This window comes from Drosophila novamexicana, unplaced genomic scaffold (genome assembly GCF_003285875.2).
Source record: "Drosophila novamexicana strain 15010-1031.04,08,12 unplaced genomic scaffold, DnovRS2.1 tig00000108-arrow-pilon, whole genome shotgun sequence".
NCBI lineage: Eukaryota > Metazoa > Arthropoda > Insecta > Diptera > Drosophilidae > Drosophila > Drosophila novamexicana.
In genome coordinates, this window is record NW_020824772.1 from 5790738 (window position 1) to 5806248 (window position 15511).

Below are 15511 nucleotides of genomic sequence, written 5' to 3' on the forward strand. Positions count from 1 at the left end.
AGCGTGCTATCGCATTAAAGTATCGATATACAATAATGCATATGTATCGCATCAGGATTCGGTTGCTTTTGTTACTTTGCCATCCCTATGCCGTTTTATTGTTATCTTTTGTATACTTGCTGCTAAAAGATGCATTTAAATGTTGTCTACGTCACTGTTGGCACTACAAAATTCGATGCATTAATTGATGCCATGTCGTCCAACCAGGTGCTGTGCGCTTTGCAAGATCTCAAATGCCAAAAGCTTGTGCTGCAACATGGGAACTCCACGCCGGTGGCCGAGTCAGAAATCCGGCGTATCAATGAGAAATATGGCATTCAAGTGGAGCAATACAAATTTCGCCCGAATGTGGAGGATATTAGGGCTGCCGATGTGATCATTGGACATGCTGGCGCCGGTACATGCATGGATATATTGAATAATGGCAAGGCAGGACTAATCGTAGTGAATGACGAACTGATGGACAATCATCAGCTGGAATTAGCGCGTCAATTGGCATCTGAGAACTACCTGTACTACTGCAGAGTGCATGAGGTTGCCAGTAAACTAAGCACTTTGGACTTCGGAGCTCTAAGGCCCTACGAACCAGCCACAAAGAATATGCAAATGTTTATAGAGGCATTAAAAGAACTGATGAGTCAATAGTATTTAAACGGTTTTTGTTTTGGCGCTGACGCCTGAAGCGGGCGCTTTAGATATATATATATTTATATTAATGAGTAAACACGATAAACGACTATGAAGAACGTTAGACAATGTAATAGGGCTATACGTTGCATAAATTCACGATTATTAATTATATAAATAGAACGATTAATAAGCAGATTTCTATTAAATTCCATTAGATTGGCATATTATATGTACTAATTTAACTGCATAAGCGATGAGACTCTCTACATGCTTTGGTTGTTGTTCATATCTCGTCGACCGTCTATTCGGTCTCACCAGCGGCTGCGCTACCATTTTCAATGATGCTATCAAACGAAAAGGGCGCAAAGGCATAGCCCTGACCCATATAGAACTTGCTCTGGAACTCCACCCTGCAAAAGGCAACAGCATTAATTTAAATTTTCAACTCTTTGGATATCAGACATACCAGTGCAGACGCAGCGTATGTAGAAATGCGGAAAGACCCTCCATTAAAACTAAAATGCCCACGGTTAAAACAGCCCAGAAGGCAAACACAACGGTCAAAAAGATGCCGCCAAGCCAGCCCTCCTTGTTTAAGCCCAGAGACAAAACCATTGTCCACAAGACCTCGGCAAGTTCTGTAAATAAAGTTAAATTGTTTTACATATCGAGCAGGACTAATTGATTTGACTTACGGGCATGAGCCAAGGAGAGAGCCCACAATCGCAAATAAGATGCAGTGTGGGATACGGAACCCAGCACATATTCAATCGTGTGTATACCCTGGTGTATGAATATCTCTGACATCTCCTCCTCGTCATGGTGTCCGCCGCCCCCTCCATTCGACATGCCGCCGACTTCAGCATCAGATGAGCCGCCAGTTATGGGCTGAACCTGTTCGAATGTAAGAGTTGATGTATTAGTTAAAGACTCGGGTACTTGTTCTTAGGCTTTGTGGTACAACAAACGACAAGACTAACCTCTTCCTGCAGCATTTGGGTTGGTGTTTAGTTTATTCGTTTGTTGCGTGTTTTTTGGAAGTGGTTGGTTGGTTAGTTTGGGGGCAAGGGCAAGGGCAGGGCATAAATAAACAGAAGTGCAAACACAATAATTATCTATTAATGTAGGCACGTGTACACTAGTTTGAAATTTAACGAAGATGTGATGTGGATTGAATGGTGAAAGGATTGGCAAGAATGCATCTAACGCCGGATATGACAGCAGATATGCAGTATCATGTACTTACGTTGGCCAGCTTACGCGCCTGCATAATCTTGATGGGCTTGCCTAGCAGCATGACCGGAATACAGGCGAGAGCGATCAATACAAAAACAGTTTGGAAAAATGATTGACCCCAAAACATATAGACGTTGCAGTCTTTTCCCGGCGCCTTGGACTCCTTAAAGAGAACCATATCGATGAATGTAATCAGAATTGAAGGCGCACATGCCTCCGTCATGGGGACTACAATAAGAAGATATTAAATAATGGCAACAAGAAGATAGCACCTTATCTTACATGCGTTGGTAGCCTCGTAACGATTCCATTTGATAAACATAAGCAGCACCATGTAAAAGAAGAGCACCAGCAAGAAAACCAGCTGTGGAATGAACTCGTAGATCAGCGACAGGCGATTGCGGAAATATGTATGATTGTGCCAGCTCATGATGACGCCAAAGATCATGTGCAATACCCCGAATATAATGGAGATCTTCATTTTGTAGGCATTTTGAAAGACAATCTTATTCGATGTGGCCACCTGCCAAATGGGATCCAAGCCAAACGGATATGGTGTCCCCTCGTAATCACTGGTAGCTGGACTCAGCTGTAAAAAGTTGTTGTTCCAAACTGTCGACTTGTTGTACGACAGATGCCAATGCGAGCCGAATATGTTAAGCGACTTGGAGAAAATGTCATTGTAGATGAGGCCCGTGTACATGGAAAAGGCACCCATCAGGAAAATGATGTAGCGACCGGCAAAGAAAATGTTCCAGATCTCATTGTCCGTTTTCTGTGCAGCCAAGCCCTTCTCCTTGCGTATCATCCAGAGGCCGAAGAGAGCCATTATGGCTCCGTGACCCAAATCGCCAAACATGACCGCGAACAGAAATGGAAAGGTAATGATGGTATAGGGCGCCGGATTCATTTCCCGATAGCTGGCTACACCGTATGCATCGATTAGCGCCTGAAAGGCCTTGGTAAACTTGTTGGTGCGATTATATGTAGGCGGATTCTCGAATGTTTGCATCCGATTCAGAATTGGCGGCACCGATGAACCCGAACGCTCAGTGCCACGTCGCAGCGCCAGCTGAATCGTCTCAATGTCGAGCAGCGGCACCCAGCACTCAGCAATCAGACATTTCTGAGTCACGTCCAGATTGAAGAGATTCAGCGTATGATAAATGGCCTTAATTTTGCGCACCTTGACGAACCAGTTCTTCAGATTCTTGGCTGCTGCGACCAGGACACGATGACGATGATCCTGCGTCTGGCCGAGCACCGTATTCAGATCCTCAATGCGTGTCATGACACCCATGGCCATTTCACGACGATCGGCTGGCGCCTCGGGGCAAGGATAGAGCGTCGCGCGGAAGCCCTCGCAGATCTTCTTCACGCGCGTTTTTAGCTGATCGCCTTGAAAGAAGATGATGAACACCGACTTGTACACCTGATCGCCCTGAAGAATGCATTGAAAACGTTGAATATCAATTGAAATGTTATCTTCTCGTTTTACTCACATTGGTGGGATCTTCCAGAGGCGACTCAATCATGGCCTGGCGCAGAAATACATTGCCGCGGCAGGCGCGCCACAGCATGCGCTCAAAGGCGGGCAGCTTCTCCCGCAAAATGACGCCGGCCACAAAGCTATGAGAGATCAAAGATTAATAGACGAGCATTTGTGGAGGGTTTCCATCTATCAATCCGGTTAGTTACGGCAAAAAGGAAAACTAAACTCTCAAGCACAAATACCAATGAACGTAGCATGGAATGGAGCGTGGCGATAACATTTAGAACGGGCACATGTTTTTTTTTTTTTTTTTTTTGGGAATATTTGTTTTTTTTTTTTAAGGGGGCGTATGCGGCGAGCGAAGCCAATGACCACTGTGACATGTCTCTATATACAGTTTATGAGCATGAGTATTCCTAGTCTAAATTTTGAATTGTGGGATACCAACCAGGGCAGATAATCCTCACGTTCAATCGATTTTTCCATAAAACTAAACAATTGATAAAGAATTTATCACGATTTGTGTTTGATCATATAGACGGATGTTTTTTTGTTTTGTTTTGGGAAGAGAGGAACAGAAGAGAGAACGGTGTTGGTTTTAGTTTTTTTTTTTTTTTGTTTAAGGAAAGGATCCTTTTTTTTTTTGAACAGAAAATTATTGCTCCGAAAGGGTTTGAGAGGGAGACTCCAAAAGATATAAGCCCGACATCGATAATGTTTGGTGTTGGATCATTTGATGTGTTGGTGGCACTTTTGATGCGGATGCGGATTCGGATTCGTTGTGTGGCATAAGCGCAGCGTCTTTAATTGGTTAGTTGGCGGCGGCGTTAAGCAATAATTTTTTGTTTCATATAATTAATGTAACGTAATTAATTGCATGGCAGTGGCCAAAAGTACGTAGCTATTGTATGCACATGGTTGGATACATACCCAAGCTGTACGGGACCCATGGATGCACCGGCGGTGCGCACCTCATCGGTGATGAGGGCGCGCGTCATCGACTCGGTGGTGTGGTTCAGGCCGCCCTCCTGCTAGAAATTGTTTTAAATATTTGTTGTTTGTTTTCTTTGGCGACAATTCTGTGGTAACACCAGCATCTTTGTGAATCAAATTACATACATATATGCTTAGTTTATGCGATTAGTAGCTTGGCTGGTTAAATAAAGCTTCCCGCCTCCAAATCTTTGTGGTTTGTGGATGGGCATGGGTATGGGTGTCGGTACGGGTAGGAAAGGTTGGGGGATAATAACCATCACCAGAACAATCATTGGTCTTAAGTTAATACATATACACAGACATATATACACATTTACATATTAAACTTAGTAAAAGGTCTCGCTAAACAGAACCTAACCTGCACACACACACACACACACACACGCAGACGCACAGATAATACTCAATTATAATTATATATTTTATGTATAGATAGGACACGCAAAATAGCCATGGAGAATGAGAGCGAGCGAGCGAGTCGGGTTTGGTTTGGTTTGGTTTTGCTCTAAATTTGACAAACATTTTTTTGTTTGTTGTTGTTTTTTATCATTTGGTAAATGCGCAGGCTGAGTTTAGTTTTCCATTGGTATCTGGTTGGCAGTTCTTGTTTGCAGAGTGATCGACTAATTCATTGAGGTTTCAATATTTACCCAAGCTTCAAATTTTGGCCAGGCTGATTGGCGCGCACGCCCTCCTCGCCCAACAGCTGCGCTTGCTCATCCTCGTTCTGGTTGTCGGCCATCTGCAGATAGCGTCGATATTGTTTTGATGAATGTGTGGACGATTTGTAAACCATTGGCACCGACTGGCAACACAATCGGGCGGAAAAACGTGGCGGTGTTGTTGTTGTTGTTGGTGTGGTGGTGTTTATGGGGGGTGTTGTTGGTTTTGGTTTTGGTTTGGTTTGTGCGTTTGCAGGGTTCGGGGTTTTGTTTCGTTTGTATTGGGTATATTGAATTGATTTGATTGATATGGAAAATAAAACGTAAAAACAAATAATATAAAATAAACAAAAATATAAAACAATTAACGCTAATCAAATATGTATGTACATACAATAGCTAGAACGTAAGTCAGGCATGCGCAGAAAAAGAAAATATAACTATATATATAAATAAAATAACTAAGCTTAAACTAAAGCTAACTTGTGCACAGAAAAATACACCAACTAAAGAGAGTGCACATACATTTGTATAAATATGCATATAGTATATAGGCTTGGACATGTTGGCGGTGGTAAGTGCTGCATGTATTATGTTGTTCTGTTGTATTACGATTTCATTTAAATAAATAATAATACTTTGGGAAAAGTTTGTGTAGTTATATACCAAAGCTGCACCATTTGTGTTGTCAGGCTGGGTTATTGGTTAGCAAGTTATTGCCATATGTTAATTAGAAAATTTTGTGCCAACAGCTTTCGGAAAGCCTTTGCCACGTAGTCGCATATATATATAATCTTAAATATGTGTTAGCCGGCGAACCCTATAAGAGATGTTAGCCAATAACCGCATGCATACCTCATCGAAGAAGACCTGCGTCTTGCGCAGTATATGCTTCAGCTCTGTCAGCTCCAGGAAGTTGCGTTTCAATGCTTCCGCATTTTGGTTGACCTCACGCAGCTCGTTCTCCAGTTTCTCAAAGGTGGCCTGAAATGTAAACGACAGCCAAATAAGAAGAAAGGTGTTTCAAATCGCAACAGACTTGCCTCCAAGTCAATCATTTCGCGTGGCTGTGGTGCTTCTGGACTCTCGCCGGTGTCCAGCATGGGAATGCCATCCTTCTTGATCTCCTTCTCCAAGTAGCGCAATTTGCGCTCCATCTCATCGCAACGGCGCACCTCATTCACAAATTTACGTTGGAATGCATTCACGTCTGGGTTGAGCTGTGTGGATATTGATTATTCTCTGCTTGCTTCTTTATGCCAAATTGCACTTACATCACGAAACTGGACCAGGCCCAGCTCGCCGAGCTCCGAGACGCAGGCATAGGCCGCTTCGCTCTGTAGGAAGAGCTGACAGAGCGCCATCTCCTCGCTACGGAATAATGAACCCATTTTGACAGCTCAGCAGTCTGTGGCTAATTACAAGTTACTGCAAAAAAAAACCAAAAATAAAAATTAATTTGAAAGCAACAATAACAATAAAAGAAAATAAGTACTCATGCGGGTTATTATTATAAATAGCTATGAATCATTCAATATTTATCGATTTTAGGTGAATATTGTAATTATAATTGTATGACTGCAATTTCCATGTTCTTTTTTATTTGCTTTAAGTTTTTCTTTTTTTCTTTATCAACGCCACTTTTGTGGAATGTTTCAACAAAGTACTTGATACTGATGGAAACATCTCTATACAGATTTATTGATTTTTCAATTGTGTGGCAGATTGCATGAAAGTGCTGCGTGGTAAATGTTGGCGTTTTTGATGAACCCTGAATTCCTAGTATCGCAAATCAATGTTGTGTGGTAAAAAAAACAAGTTGCTATTTTACTTCGCTTAGTCTTACGGTTAACTTTGACTGGCTTTAACTCTAACTTGAACAAGTCACAACTTCTAATTACCAATTTCTTTTAACTTTTAGTCTCTCAGCAGCAGTGTGACCGTAGTTGGATACAGCTAAAAAACGTTAGTCGATATGCAACAAAATGCAAAAATACTAGCGCGTATATATATATACTTACTTATATACTCACTTAATTGCTTAAATTTGATTCTAGTAAGGTTCCCAGCCAGAACTAGTTCCTGCAACTATCGGTTATCGATAGCTTGAACATGAACATTAAGCGCGCACGTTTCAAACGCATTTTCAACAATAAGCAAAACGTGTAGTTTATGAAATGTTTGAAATACATATTGAATAACTAAAATATATTTGGCAGATTGTTAAAAATGTGCTGTTCAAGCTAAAGCCATTGACTTTTGTATTGTATGTTCTCCAGCCCTAAATGATTTTCATGGCATAGTTAATTTTGAATAATTTACGTAAACAATGCATTAATGCAAGGCAATTAGCATTAGTTTTAATTTGCATTTATTATGTACTTATTTAATGAATGGCCAACGTTGCAGTTTTCAAGTGTTTAATAACACAATAACGCCTTCCAAACATCCGCCTTTCCGCTCTTTAATGTACAAGGTGCTCTTAAGTGTAAAGAGCGGGGGGCGCCGGTGAGTCCTTGGATTTACATTGACGAACTACCAAAAGCAGCAGCGACAGCATCCGATGCTGATGAGAATGAACACGAGGGCGACATTTTTCGCCTGAGACACGATTCAGTGTGAATTTGTAACTCGAGAGCGACGGAACGTTTGCGGCTAAAGGCTCGGTAAATGGTTCAGGCAAATATACAAGCAATATTAGCAGCAGAAGCAGAAGCAGCAGCAGCAAAAACATGTGAATGGGCATAGCAAAGTGGAAAGTGTAGATGATTAAGTCAGAAAATTGGATGTTTGCCGCTGTTTCTGTTACTGTTTCTTGCCTATTTAATATTTGCTTCGTGCGGGACCGTATGTGCGTGTGTGTGTGTAAGTGAGTGTGTGTGTATGTGTGTGGGTCAGTGTGCCATTTTGCGATCCACCAAAATGAATCAGACAACAAAGACAACATTTTTATAATTGAAAAATTTACTGCTGGTTACATATACATATATGCGCGAGTTGCCGTTGTTGTTGTCATGTTCTTCTTCTTCTTGCTCCTGTTGTTGTTGTTGTTGTTGTAGTCGGTGAGGTTCGGATTCTGGCAGGCAGCGAACCGCACCGCAACCCCCAAAAGTATGCCATGCCACAGAGTACAACATAGCCCAAAAAAAAAAAAAGGACGAAAATGAACAAAAGGCAATCCCTCTCGTTCGCACAGTTAGCAGTTCGGTAGCAGCTAATTGTCGCTGCATGAAATTGTTATAAACAAAAAAAAAGGAAAAAAAAACACACCCTAGTTAAGTTCAAATAAATAATTGGGAGATTGAATACAAAAGCCGCACCAAATGGCAAAGAGAAAATCTTTACTTTCGCTGCTTTGCTTTGAGGCCGCTCCCAAAAAGAAAAAAAAAGAAGAAATTGCGAACTTATCAACAACAAGAAGGGAGTACAAAATAAATGCCTAAAAAATGACAAAAAAAAAAAAAAATAATGAACTAAAGCCACAAAACGCCTTAAAATAGCCAAAAAATAATTTGTTTTGATTCAGATTTTTAAGTGTTTTATAATTTTTTATTTCTTAAAAGATGTAAAAATAAAGCTTGTTTTGTAAAGTTTTTCCTTGATCATGTTTTTTTTTTTTTTTTTTGTGGCTTTGTTTTAATTAGTTGTACGCAGTCTTGAAAATTTCCACCAAATTTTAAATTGAATAAGTGGAATGCGCAACGAGGTCGTTGATAAATCAAAATGTAGCCGATTTCTTAATAAGCGCTGATTGCCACCTCACAAATAGGTGTACTTCAGTTATTTAGATGAGCTGCTTTGTTAGATCTAGTTAAGGTGTGCCCAAAGTAATTCTAAATCGGTTCATTTAGCAAGCTCTTGATTCAATCAAGGCGCGCTCACACACACACACACAATCACATGCACACAAACGCGCGCGTGCAAGCTGAGTGGCCAGACTTGATTGTAAAATTGGGTTTATTGTGCGGTCTCCAATTGAAGCAGCTGCGTTCCTCTAGGTGACCCGAGTGCCCGAGTGTCATCACGGTTTCTGCGCCTTGACGGAGACGCAATTGGTGCTTATCTAACGCAGAGTTTTAGTTGCGAATACTCGGGGCTGGCGCAAAGATGACAATGTTGCCACATAACTGAGCTACAGCCAGAGTAAACACACACATATATATACACACACACACACACACACTGTATAAACACATATGCGTGTAATTGTTAATGTGTGCTCAATTTTGTGTAGTGCAGTGCTAATCCTTTTTTATAACGGCTTTTTCCTTACATAAGGATTTGCGCAAATATTTGCATAAGGTGTAAGGCAAAACAAAGTGCATCCGCAACAACAACAACAACAACAATAGTGTTCAGCAACAACAAAAAGACAACAATAACAACAACAACTATATCAACATCATCATCCACACAACAAATTCATCAGCTGCAACAGAAAAAGGATATAGCCACAAAACAAGGCTGCTCTCAAATGCGGTATTTACTGTAGGTGCGTATTACTACAACAATTGCAGAATCTTTAAGCTTAACAATAACAGAAAAAACGAAAATAAGCAGAAGTCAAACAGCAGAGAAAGTGACAAAAAAAGCGAATACAAACATCAAAAAGGGCGTGTTGTGTCTTCAGCTGCTGCTCTCAGAAGTACCATGCACGTGTGTGTGTGTGTGTGTTTATGTGTGTACGTGTCTGTATGCGTGGTTGCGATTTGTTGTTGTTTTTGCGCTGCTACATCATCAAGTTGCTGCTTTTGCCGTTGGCTTTGGCTCTGGCTGCGCCTCTTTACTTTGTGCGTAATAAAATTGACGATAAAATAAAAATGGATGATGGGCGATTTTCGGCTGCGGCTGTAATGAGAGCGCTAGAGAGAGAGCGAGAGAGACTGAAGCAAGCTACTATGTTTACCGCTGCACCCGCCTTGTGCTCAACTTCTTGTACACCAACAAAGCGATGCCCTGCTGTGCTATGGCTTAAGTCTTCTCTTTTATTATTTGGTGTCTGCATTGACGCGCTCTCTTTCTTTGCTGTTTTTTGCTCTTTGCTGATAGCGAAGCATTTGTGCTCGAAACCTGCGTGTGTGGGTGGGGAGGGGACGGGGGGGTGGACGTAATAATTTGGTAGGTGTTGCTGATAAGAATGCTGCACAGTTGAAAATGGCGTGCGCGCGTTTAACTTAAAAAGCAAAATTTGAATCACGATAATGCGGAAAACAAATAAAACCAACAACGCACAGGTTTTTATGGTTTATCGAAGATTAAATACCCTTGCAGGCATATATTAATTATATGCTAGATAAATATATTATTTGTATTATTTATATTATTGTATGTACTTATATACAATAATTTCGACATTGCTGAGTGAACTTAATCGAATTTATTGAAGCTATTTTTTTGAGTAGTGCAGTCGCTATAGGTAGATATAGGTAGGCACATGTTGATCTTAAGGTTATAAGTTATTTCCTTGAAACTTTCCAATTTTAGATTAGTCTTTCTAGGTAAGACTAGGTTAGGGTGCAAGTCTTCGCAAAAGTAGGGTATTAGAAAAAGGAGGAATTTATTTTATGTACATTTAAATGGTTTATCTCTCTCAACCACTGTACTAATATATGCTAGGGTATACAGTTTACAGTCTACACAAGCACACACACATACACACACATGCACACACAGTTTTGTAGGCTCTAGGCATTATTGCCCTGTCATTAACATAGGACACGTCGCCTTGTGGCCAAGTGGAAGATGTCTCTGCCGTATGCCTGGTCGCAACATTTGGCCAAAGTATCGCATTTAGCTGGGTTAATTACCGAATATTGTGTTGATATCTTAAGCGTTTCATGGGGGCCAACATAATTAGCTTGACGCATCCTTGAGGCGCTTTTTTAAATGCCGCCGAATGCCGATCGAATGCAAAGCCAAGAAGGTGGCCCACGCCCACAAAACAAATGACTGTGATAAGCTTAAATATTTAATAGCTTTTCTAGCTTGCCAGTCAGTCAGTCAGTCAGTCAGTCTGTCTATTTGTCTGTCTCTCTGTCTGTTTGCTTTCGTCTCTGTCGACGCTTTAGAAAAGTTTTTGTTGCCTGACTCGATTGTTGTTGTTGTTGTGGCAATAATAGCAACGGCAATGACAATGCCACAACGCACAGTTTCGAAATAAATTAAAATTTCATTCAAGTGCCTTTCTGACAAAACTTTCTTAATTACAAATGTATTTCGGCTTCCCCTTCTTCTTCTTCTTCTTCTTCTTGTTGTTGTTGCTGCCCTCAAATGTTGTTTCAAGCAGTTTAGCCCAAGTGGCCTGTAAAATATTGAATTCTGTAATAAAAAAAAAAAGTATCTTATCCTTACATAACAATTGCCTGCAAATGACGGACATGGTTCCATATGTAAGTCATGTGCAGGTCTCGCTGCCACAACAATAGCAAAGATAAAGTATTCACAATTCTAACTATGTTGATTGTTGCCCCATCAGCCCAACGGCGGAAAGCCCTCGCATGCCGCACCGTGCGCCCGCACAGTGGGCCATGCAAAAATAATACACAAATGGCACAGTGCGCACAGAAGGAGACATCAACAATAGCAGCAACAGTAACCACAGGGTGCCAAACGAGAGCAACAAGCACTGCATAGCTACAAAACAATAACAGCGCTTTGCCCGACTGGCACATACCCTGTACACAGATTCAGTGTACTGCTATATACAATAGCCATGGCACAGGAATAACTGTTCTTCTATAAATGCTTTTTATAATTAATATAATACCTCTTGCAATCTGTAAGTGTGAAGGAAGGTCCTGTTCTTCGTGTACACTGGCGCAACTTTCAGGATACCCGTTTCAATTCGCTTTGAATGGTTACAGGGTATAAAAACAAAACACGCACACACCCACACACACATATATAAATGAAAACCTGGTCGCTTTTGGAGCGCACTTGGTGTGCACTTAGATGGAAATGACGGCAGACAACAACAACAACAACAACAACAACAGTCAGGCACGTCGAGTAATGACAGCAGTCGCATTTAACAATGGGGGCACTGGCTAAGCAGCGGCCACGCCCACTCATGCTGCCAGCGGCGAGTCTGTCATTCATTCATTCATGCGCTCCACTTGTGCAGCACTGGACGCTACCAGCTCTGCCCTGGCAAATTGAAGGGGGTTGGGGGAACGATGCATGCATCTGTGGCAGCGTAGTTGTCATTGTTGTTGTTGTTGTTGTTGTTGCTGGGGCAACACACTTAAGTGGTCGCTTAGAGTGTGCCACGTTTTGTGTGTTGTTGCTTGTTTATGAATAAAAAATAGTTATTTGCAAAACGTTTAGCAGCAGCAGGAGAGCGCGTCGTTGACGCTGCAGGATGCATGCCTAAAGGCGTTATGAGACTCTGTACTTATGCATCGTTTTGGGCAGAGATACTTTTGTCTTTTGTTTTTTTAATTAAATGCCCAAAAATGACGCCCATATCTTGACGGCCTCTGGCCGCAAAAGCGCACCCGCGAGTGTCATAAAGGGGCCTACTGTGATGTGCCTGGATAATTGTTGTGTCATTAAAATGTGTTTGCAAATAATAAATGTAAAATATACAAACTAAAAAAGAACAAACAAATACATATTCAAAATCCAGAAGCCGCAAAATATATAGCCTACTTTTCTGAGTATTTCAATTAAATACGAACAAACGACAAATGCGGCAGGGCGTAAAAAGCCAAGCGAATTGGCAAAAGGTAAAAGTTAAATGAAAAAAGAACCAACAACAACTGTTTGTGGTTCTGGCTAAAATATAAAACCTCCGCTGTTAGCAGCAGCAGAGCAGCAGAGCAGCAGCAGCGGGAGCAGTGGCCGCGGCAGAGACAAATTCGCTGGCATCGTTAATCTCTTCATTTCGCCGCTCTTATTCATTGGTGTACGGCGAAGAGCGCAGGCGCGCTCTCTTGCTCGCTCTCGTGTTGATGCTGTGGCATTTGCTCTTACGCCTCGTTTGTTCTTGCTCGCTCCATCAGTGTGTGTGTGAATGTGTGTCAATGTGTGGACATGTATGTGTGCAGTTGCTCGTTGACGCTTCTTCCTTCTTTTTTTTGGCAATGTCAATGTAAATTTTATCCAACTGCCGCTTCAGTGGTTTCTCTTACTGCAGCAGCGGAGCCTCCGCCTGCGTCCAATTCGTTTGAGGCGCTGATTTAAATGCTGCTGATAAGGCGGCATTATGATTCGAACAGTTTCGGCTACAGCCGTCACATAACATGCTCAGCCATGACTCTGCCTGTGTGCGTGTGTGTGAGTAGTTGTAGCTGTGCCTTTGGGCGCATAAGTTTACAATTGACTTTTAACGATTTGATACACACGTGTGCGTATGTGTGTGTGCGAATTTATGTTTTATCATTTATTGTTAGTGGAACGTGCAGACGTCAGCCCAGCGCCAGCCACGCCCCGTGTCGCCTATGCTGCTGCGAGCCGCCATTTTGTTGCCATGCTGCCTGTGATTGCCGTTGTTGCCCTTGTTGTTGTAGCTGCTGTGATAATATGCTGCGCCTTTGTTTTCGCAGCAATAAAAATTGGTTGTAATTTACTCGTGTGTCAATGTGTTTTGTGTGAGAGTGTGTGTGTGTGTCGGTGTGTCGGTGTGTGGGTGTGTAGGCTTTGTTGTTATTGTTGAGATTGATACGCGCTGCGCTTTGTTGTTGCTGTTTTGCCTTTTCGGCTGGCTACATCTCTCTTTGTCTATTGCCAATTAATTCCATTGATATGCGTGCTTCATTCTTTTCTGCTTTTGGCTCCACACAAGCCGTTGTATACATTTGTATTGCATACTTTGCGGCTGGCCGCAATTTGCATAGCCTTTTGGCAATTATGGTGGCTTTGTTACGTGCGTGGCATAATTGACCAGCCAGCCAGGGAGCCCTCGGGCTTAATGCATATTATACGAATCGAGGCTTAATGTTGACTCTTGAATTATATATAAATATATACATACATAAATATTTATTCAGCTGTCAGTTACAAATGCATTGCAACGCGTTGGCAAACACATAAAATTTGCAAAAATTACATTAGCTTCGGCGAAGGATTGCCAAACAGCAGCAGTGCCAGTGCCAGTGCCAGTGGCAGTGGCAGCAGTGGCAGCAACAGCGGCATCATCAAGGATCATTGGCAGACATTGCCTTTTGTGCGGCGCCAATTCGCATTTGCATGCAACTTGAGTTGACTGGCAGCAGTTGCTCTACTTCGTTTATCTCACAAAGCTCGGCTCCCATTTCTCATCCTTTCCATTTTTCTCCATCTCTTTGCAGGCAGCAATTTCAACGTTGGAACAAAGGGCTTTTTTCTGTTATAGTTTTTCGTTTTGTTTTGTTTTTTTTTTTTTTTTTTGGTACAACTGAAGCAATTAACTGAAAATGTAGCGCTGGCAAGGACATGGGCAAAGTGGAACAGCAAATGCCATGCGATGCAACGAGCATAAATGTAAGTATGAGAAATGCTTGTTGGTGTGGACGGTGGGGCGTGTGGGCGTGTGTGCGCGTGTATCTTGGCTAATTGCCTTGGTTATGCGAAGCGGCAAGGATCAATAGAGACATAGAAGCAGAGAAAGCAGTGAAAGCAGACAAGGCGCCACTGTTGCCACAGCTGAAACTGTATGGAAGTGCAATTCAGTTTCATTTGCTTTCAATTTGCAGCAGTCACGCGTTAATTCTGCAGCCCAGAGCTCTTCCTTCTCCACTGCCCCCCCTATCAGTTCGCCTATTATAATGTATATATCTGTGTGGGCGCCTGGGTGTGCTTGCTTGTGTGTTCGCTGGCATTGCTTTTGCTATCGCTGGTCTGCCTAGTCCTGCAGGCATTTGGATTTCTCATTGCTCATCCTTATATCCTTCTATGCGAGGCAGCCTTTGTGTGCTGCACTAATCAACTGATCTGAATGCAGCACACGCTTGGTAAATATACCGATGGGATATGGGCATGGGCATGGGCGTGGGCGTGGGCGTGGAGTAGGTAGAGTACATGCCACTAGGCATATGCTTTGAATAACGGCTTAGATTGAAATCACAATAAAGAAAACTATTATATTTTCATCTCATTTGCGGAGAATAGACTCACAGGCTAAATACACAAAGTATGTTTGCAGGAATTAATATATTTTCAAGAGTGCAGCTTGTGATATCAGTAGTTTCATAAGTTAATGCTATAATTATGAAAAATTAAGAAAATTCTTGAAAGGCAGATTATATATCGTTTATAACGAATATAGCCTTTTGTTTAAGCAAAGATTTGTATAATATAGGGTGATAGAGGCATTGATAGATATTGTCTGAATGAACATCTTATTTGGAAAACTTAGGAAGCACAAATCTGGTCTACTTAACTGCTGAAAATCTTTATTTTGGATAAGTGTGATAGCCAGGGACAGACCCATAGACTCTTCTGCCCAATTTAAAGGGGTCCCCTTACCGTTTATATGTAAAGCTCTATTGATTTTGTAAGATTTGCTAGTTCTCAG

General features: G+C 41.8%; 3 protein-coding genes across 17 annotated transcripts in view; 2 read left to right on the forward strand and 1 right to left on the reverse strand.

Annotated features, from left to right (window-relative positions):
- Positions 1-78: 78 nt before the first annotated feature.
- Positions 79-911, forward strand: LOC115757672 (UDP-N-acetylglucosamine transferase subunit ALG13 homolog). The gene has a single exon (XM_030698001.1). The coding sequence runs from the start codon at positions 130-132 to the stop codon at positions 643-645; it is 516 nt and encodes a 171-aa protein (XP_030553861.1). The 5' UTR covers positions 79-129; the 3' UTR covers positions 646-911.
- Positions 657-6932, reverse strand: LOC115757670 (V-type proton ATPase 116 kDa subunit a). 10 transcript variants are annotated; one of them, XM_030697992.1, is made up of 13 exons: positions 6863-6928; positions 6291-6444; positions 6060-6236; positions 5872-6000; positions 4289-4386; positions 3807-3848; positions 3369-3495; positions 2149-3307; positions 1877-2094; positions 1611-1616; positions 1326-1524; positions 1097-1268; positions 657-1040 (listed from the first exon to the last, which is right to left on the reverse strand). In XM_030697992.1, the coding sequence occupies exons 2-13, from the start codon at positions 6405-6407 to the stop codon at positions 932-934; spliced, it is 2553 nt and encodes an 850-aa protein (XP_030553852.1). In that variant the 5' UTR covers positions 6408-6444; positions 6863-6928; the 3' UTR covers positions 657-931. The 10 variants fall into 10 exon arrangements, with proteins under 10 accessions (XP_030553852.1, XP_030553851.1, XP_030553849.1 ...); XM_030697991.1 differs by having other exon boundaries at positions 4289-4389; XM_030697989.1 differs by lacking the exons at positions 3807-3848; positions 4289-4386 and adding an exon at positions 5005-5159 and having other exon boundaries at positions 6918-6932.
- Positions 6933-9399: 2467 nt separating this feature from the next.
- Positions 9400-15511, forward strand: part of LOC115771944 (cubilin) — a 49592-nt gene continuing 43480 nt past the window's right edge. For 4 of the 6 annotated variants that reach the window (XR_004018999.1, XR_004019000.1, XM_030717843.1 and 1 more), the window contains exons 1-2: positions 9400-9508; positions 14307-14478. The gene's annotated coding sequence lies outside the window, so the exon portion shown is untranslated. The remainder of the gene's footprint in view (positions 9509-14306; positions 14479-15511) is intronic. The other 2 variants (XM_030717844.1, XM_030717845.1) reach the window with 2 other exon arrangements.

Excerpts from the sequence above, each read along its gene's own strand:
- LOC115757670 (XM_030697989.1), bottom strand. The coding sequence starts at position 6,407 with ATGGGTTCATTATTCCGTAGCGAGGAGATGGCGCTCTGTCAGCTCTTC. Across the intron at positions 6,001-6,059 it reads GCGAAATGATTGACTTGGAG|GCCACCTTTGAGAAACTGGA; the intron begins GCAAGTCTGTTG and ends TTTACATTTCAG. Across the intron at positions 5,160-5,871 it reads CGCAGGTCTTCTTCGATGAG|TCGGTGCCAATGGTTTACAA; the intron begins GTATGCATGCGG and ends TTGTGTTGCCAG.
- LOC115757672 (XM_030698001.1), top strand. The coding sequence starts at position 130 with ATGCATTTAAATGTTGTCTACGTCACTGTTGGCACTACAAAATTCGAT.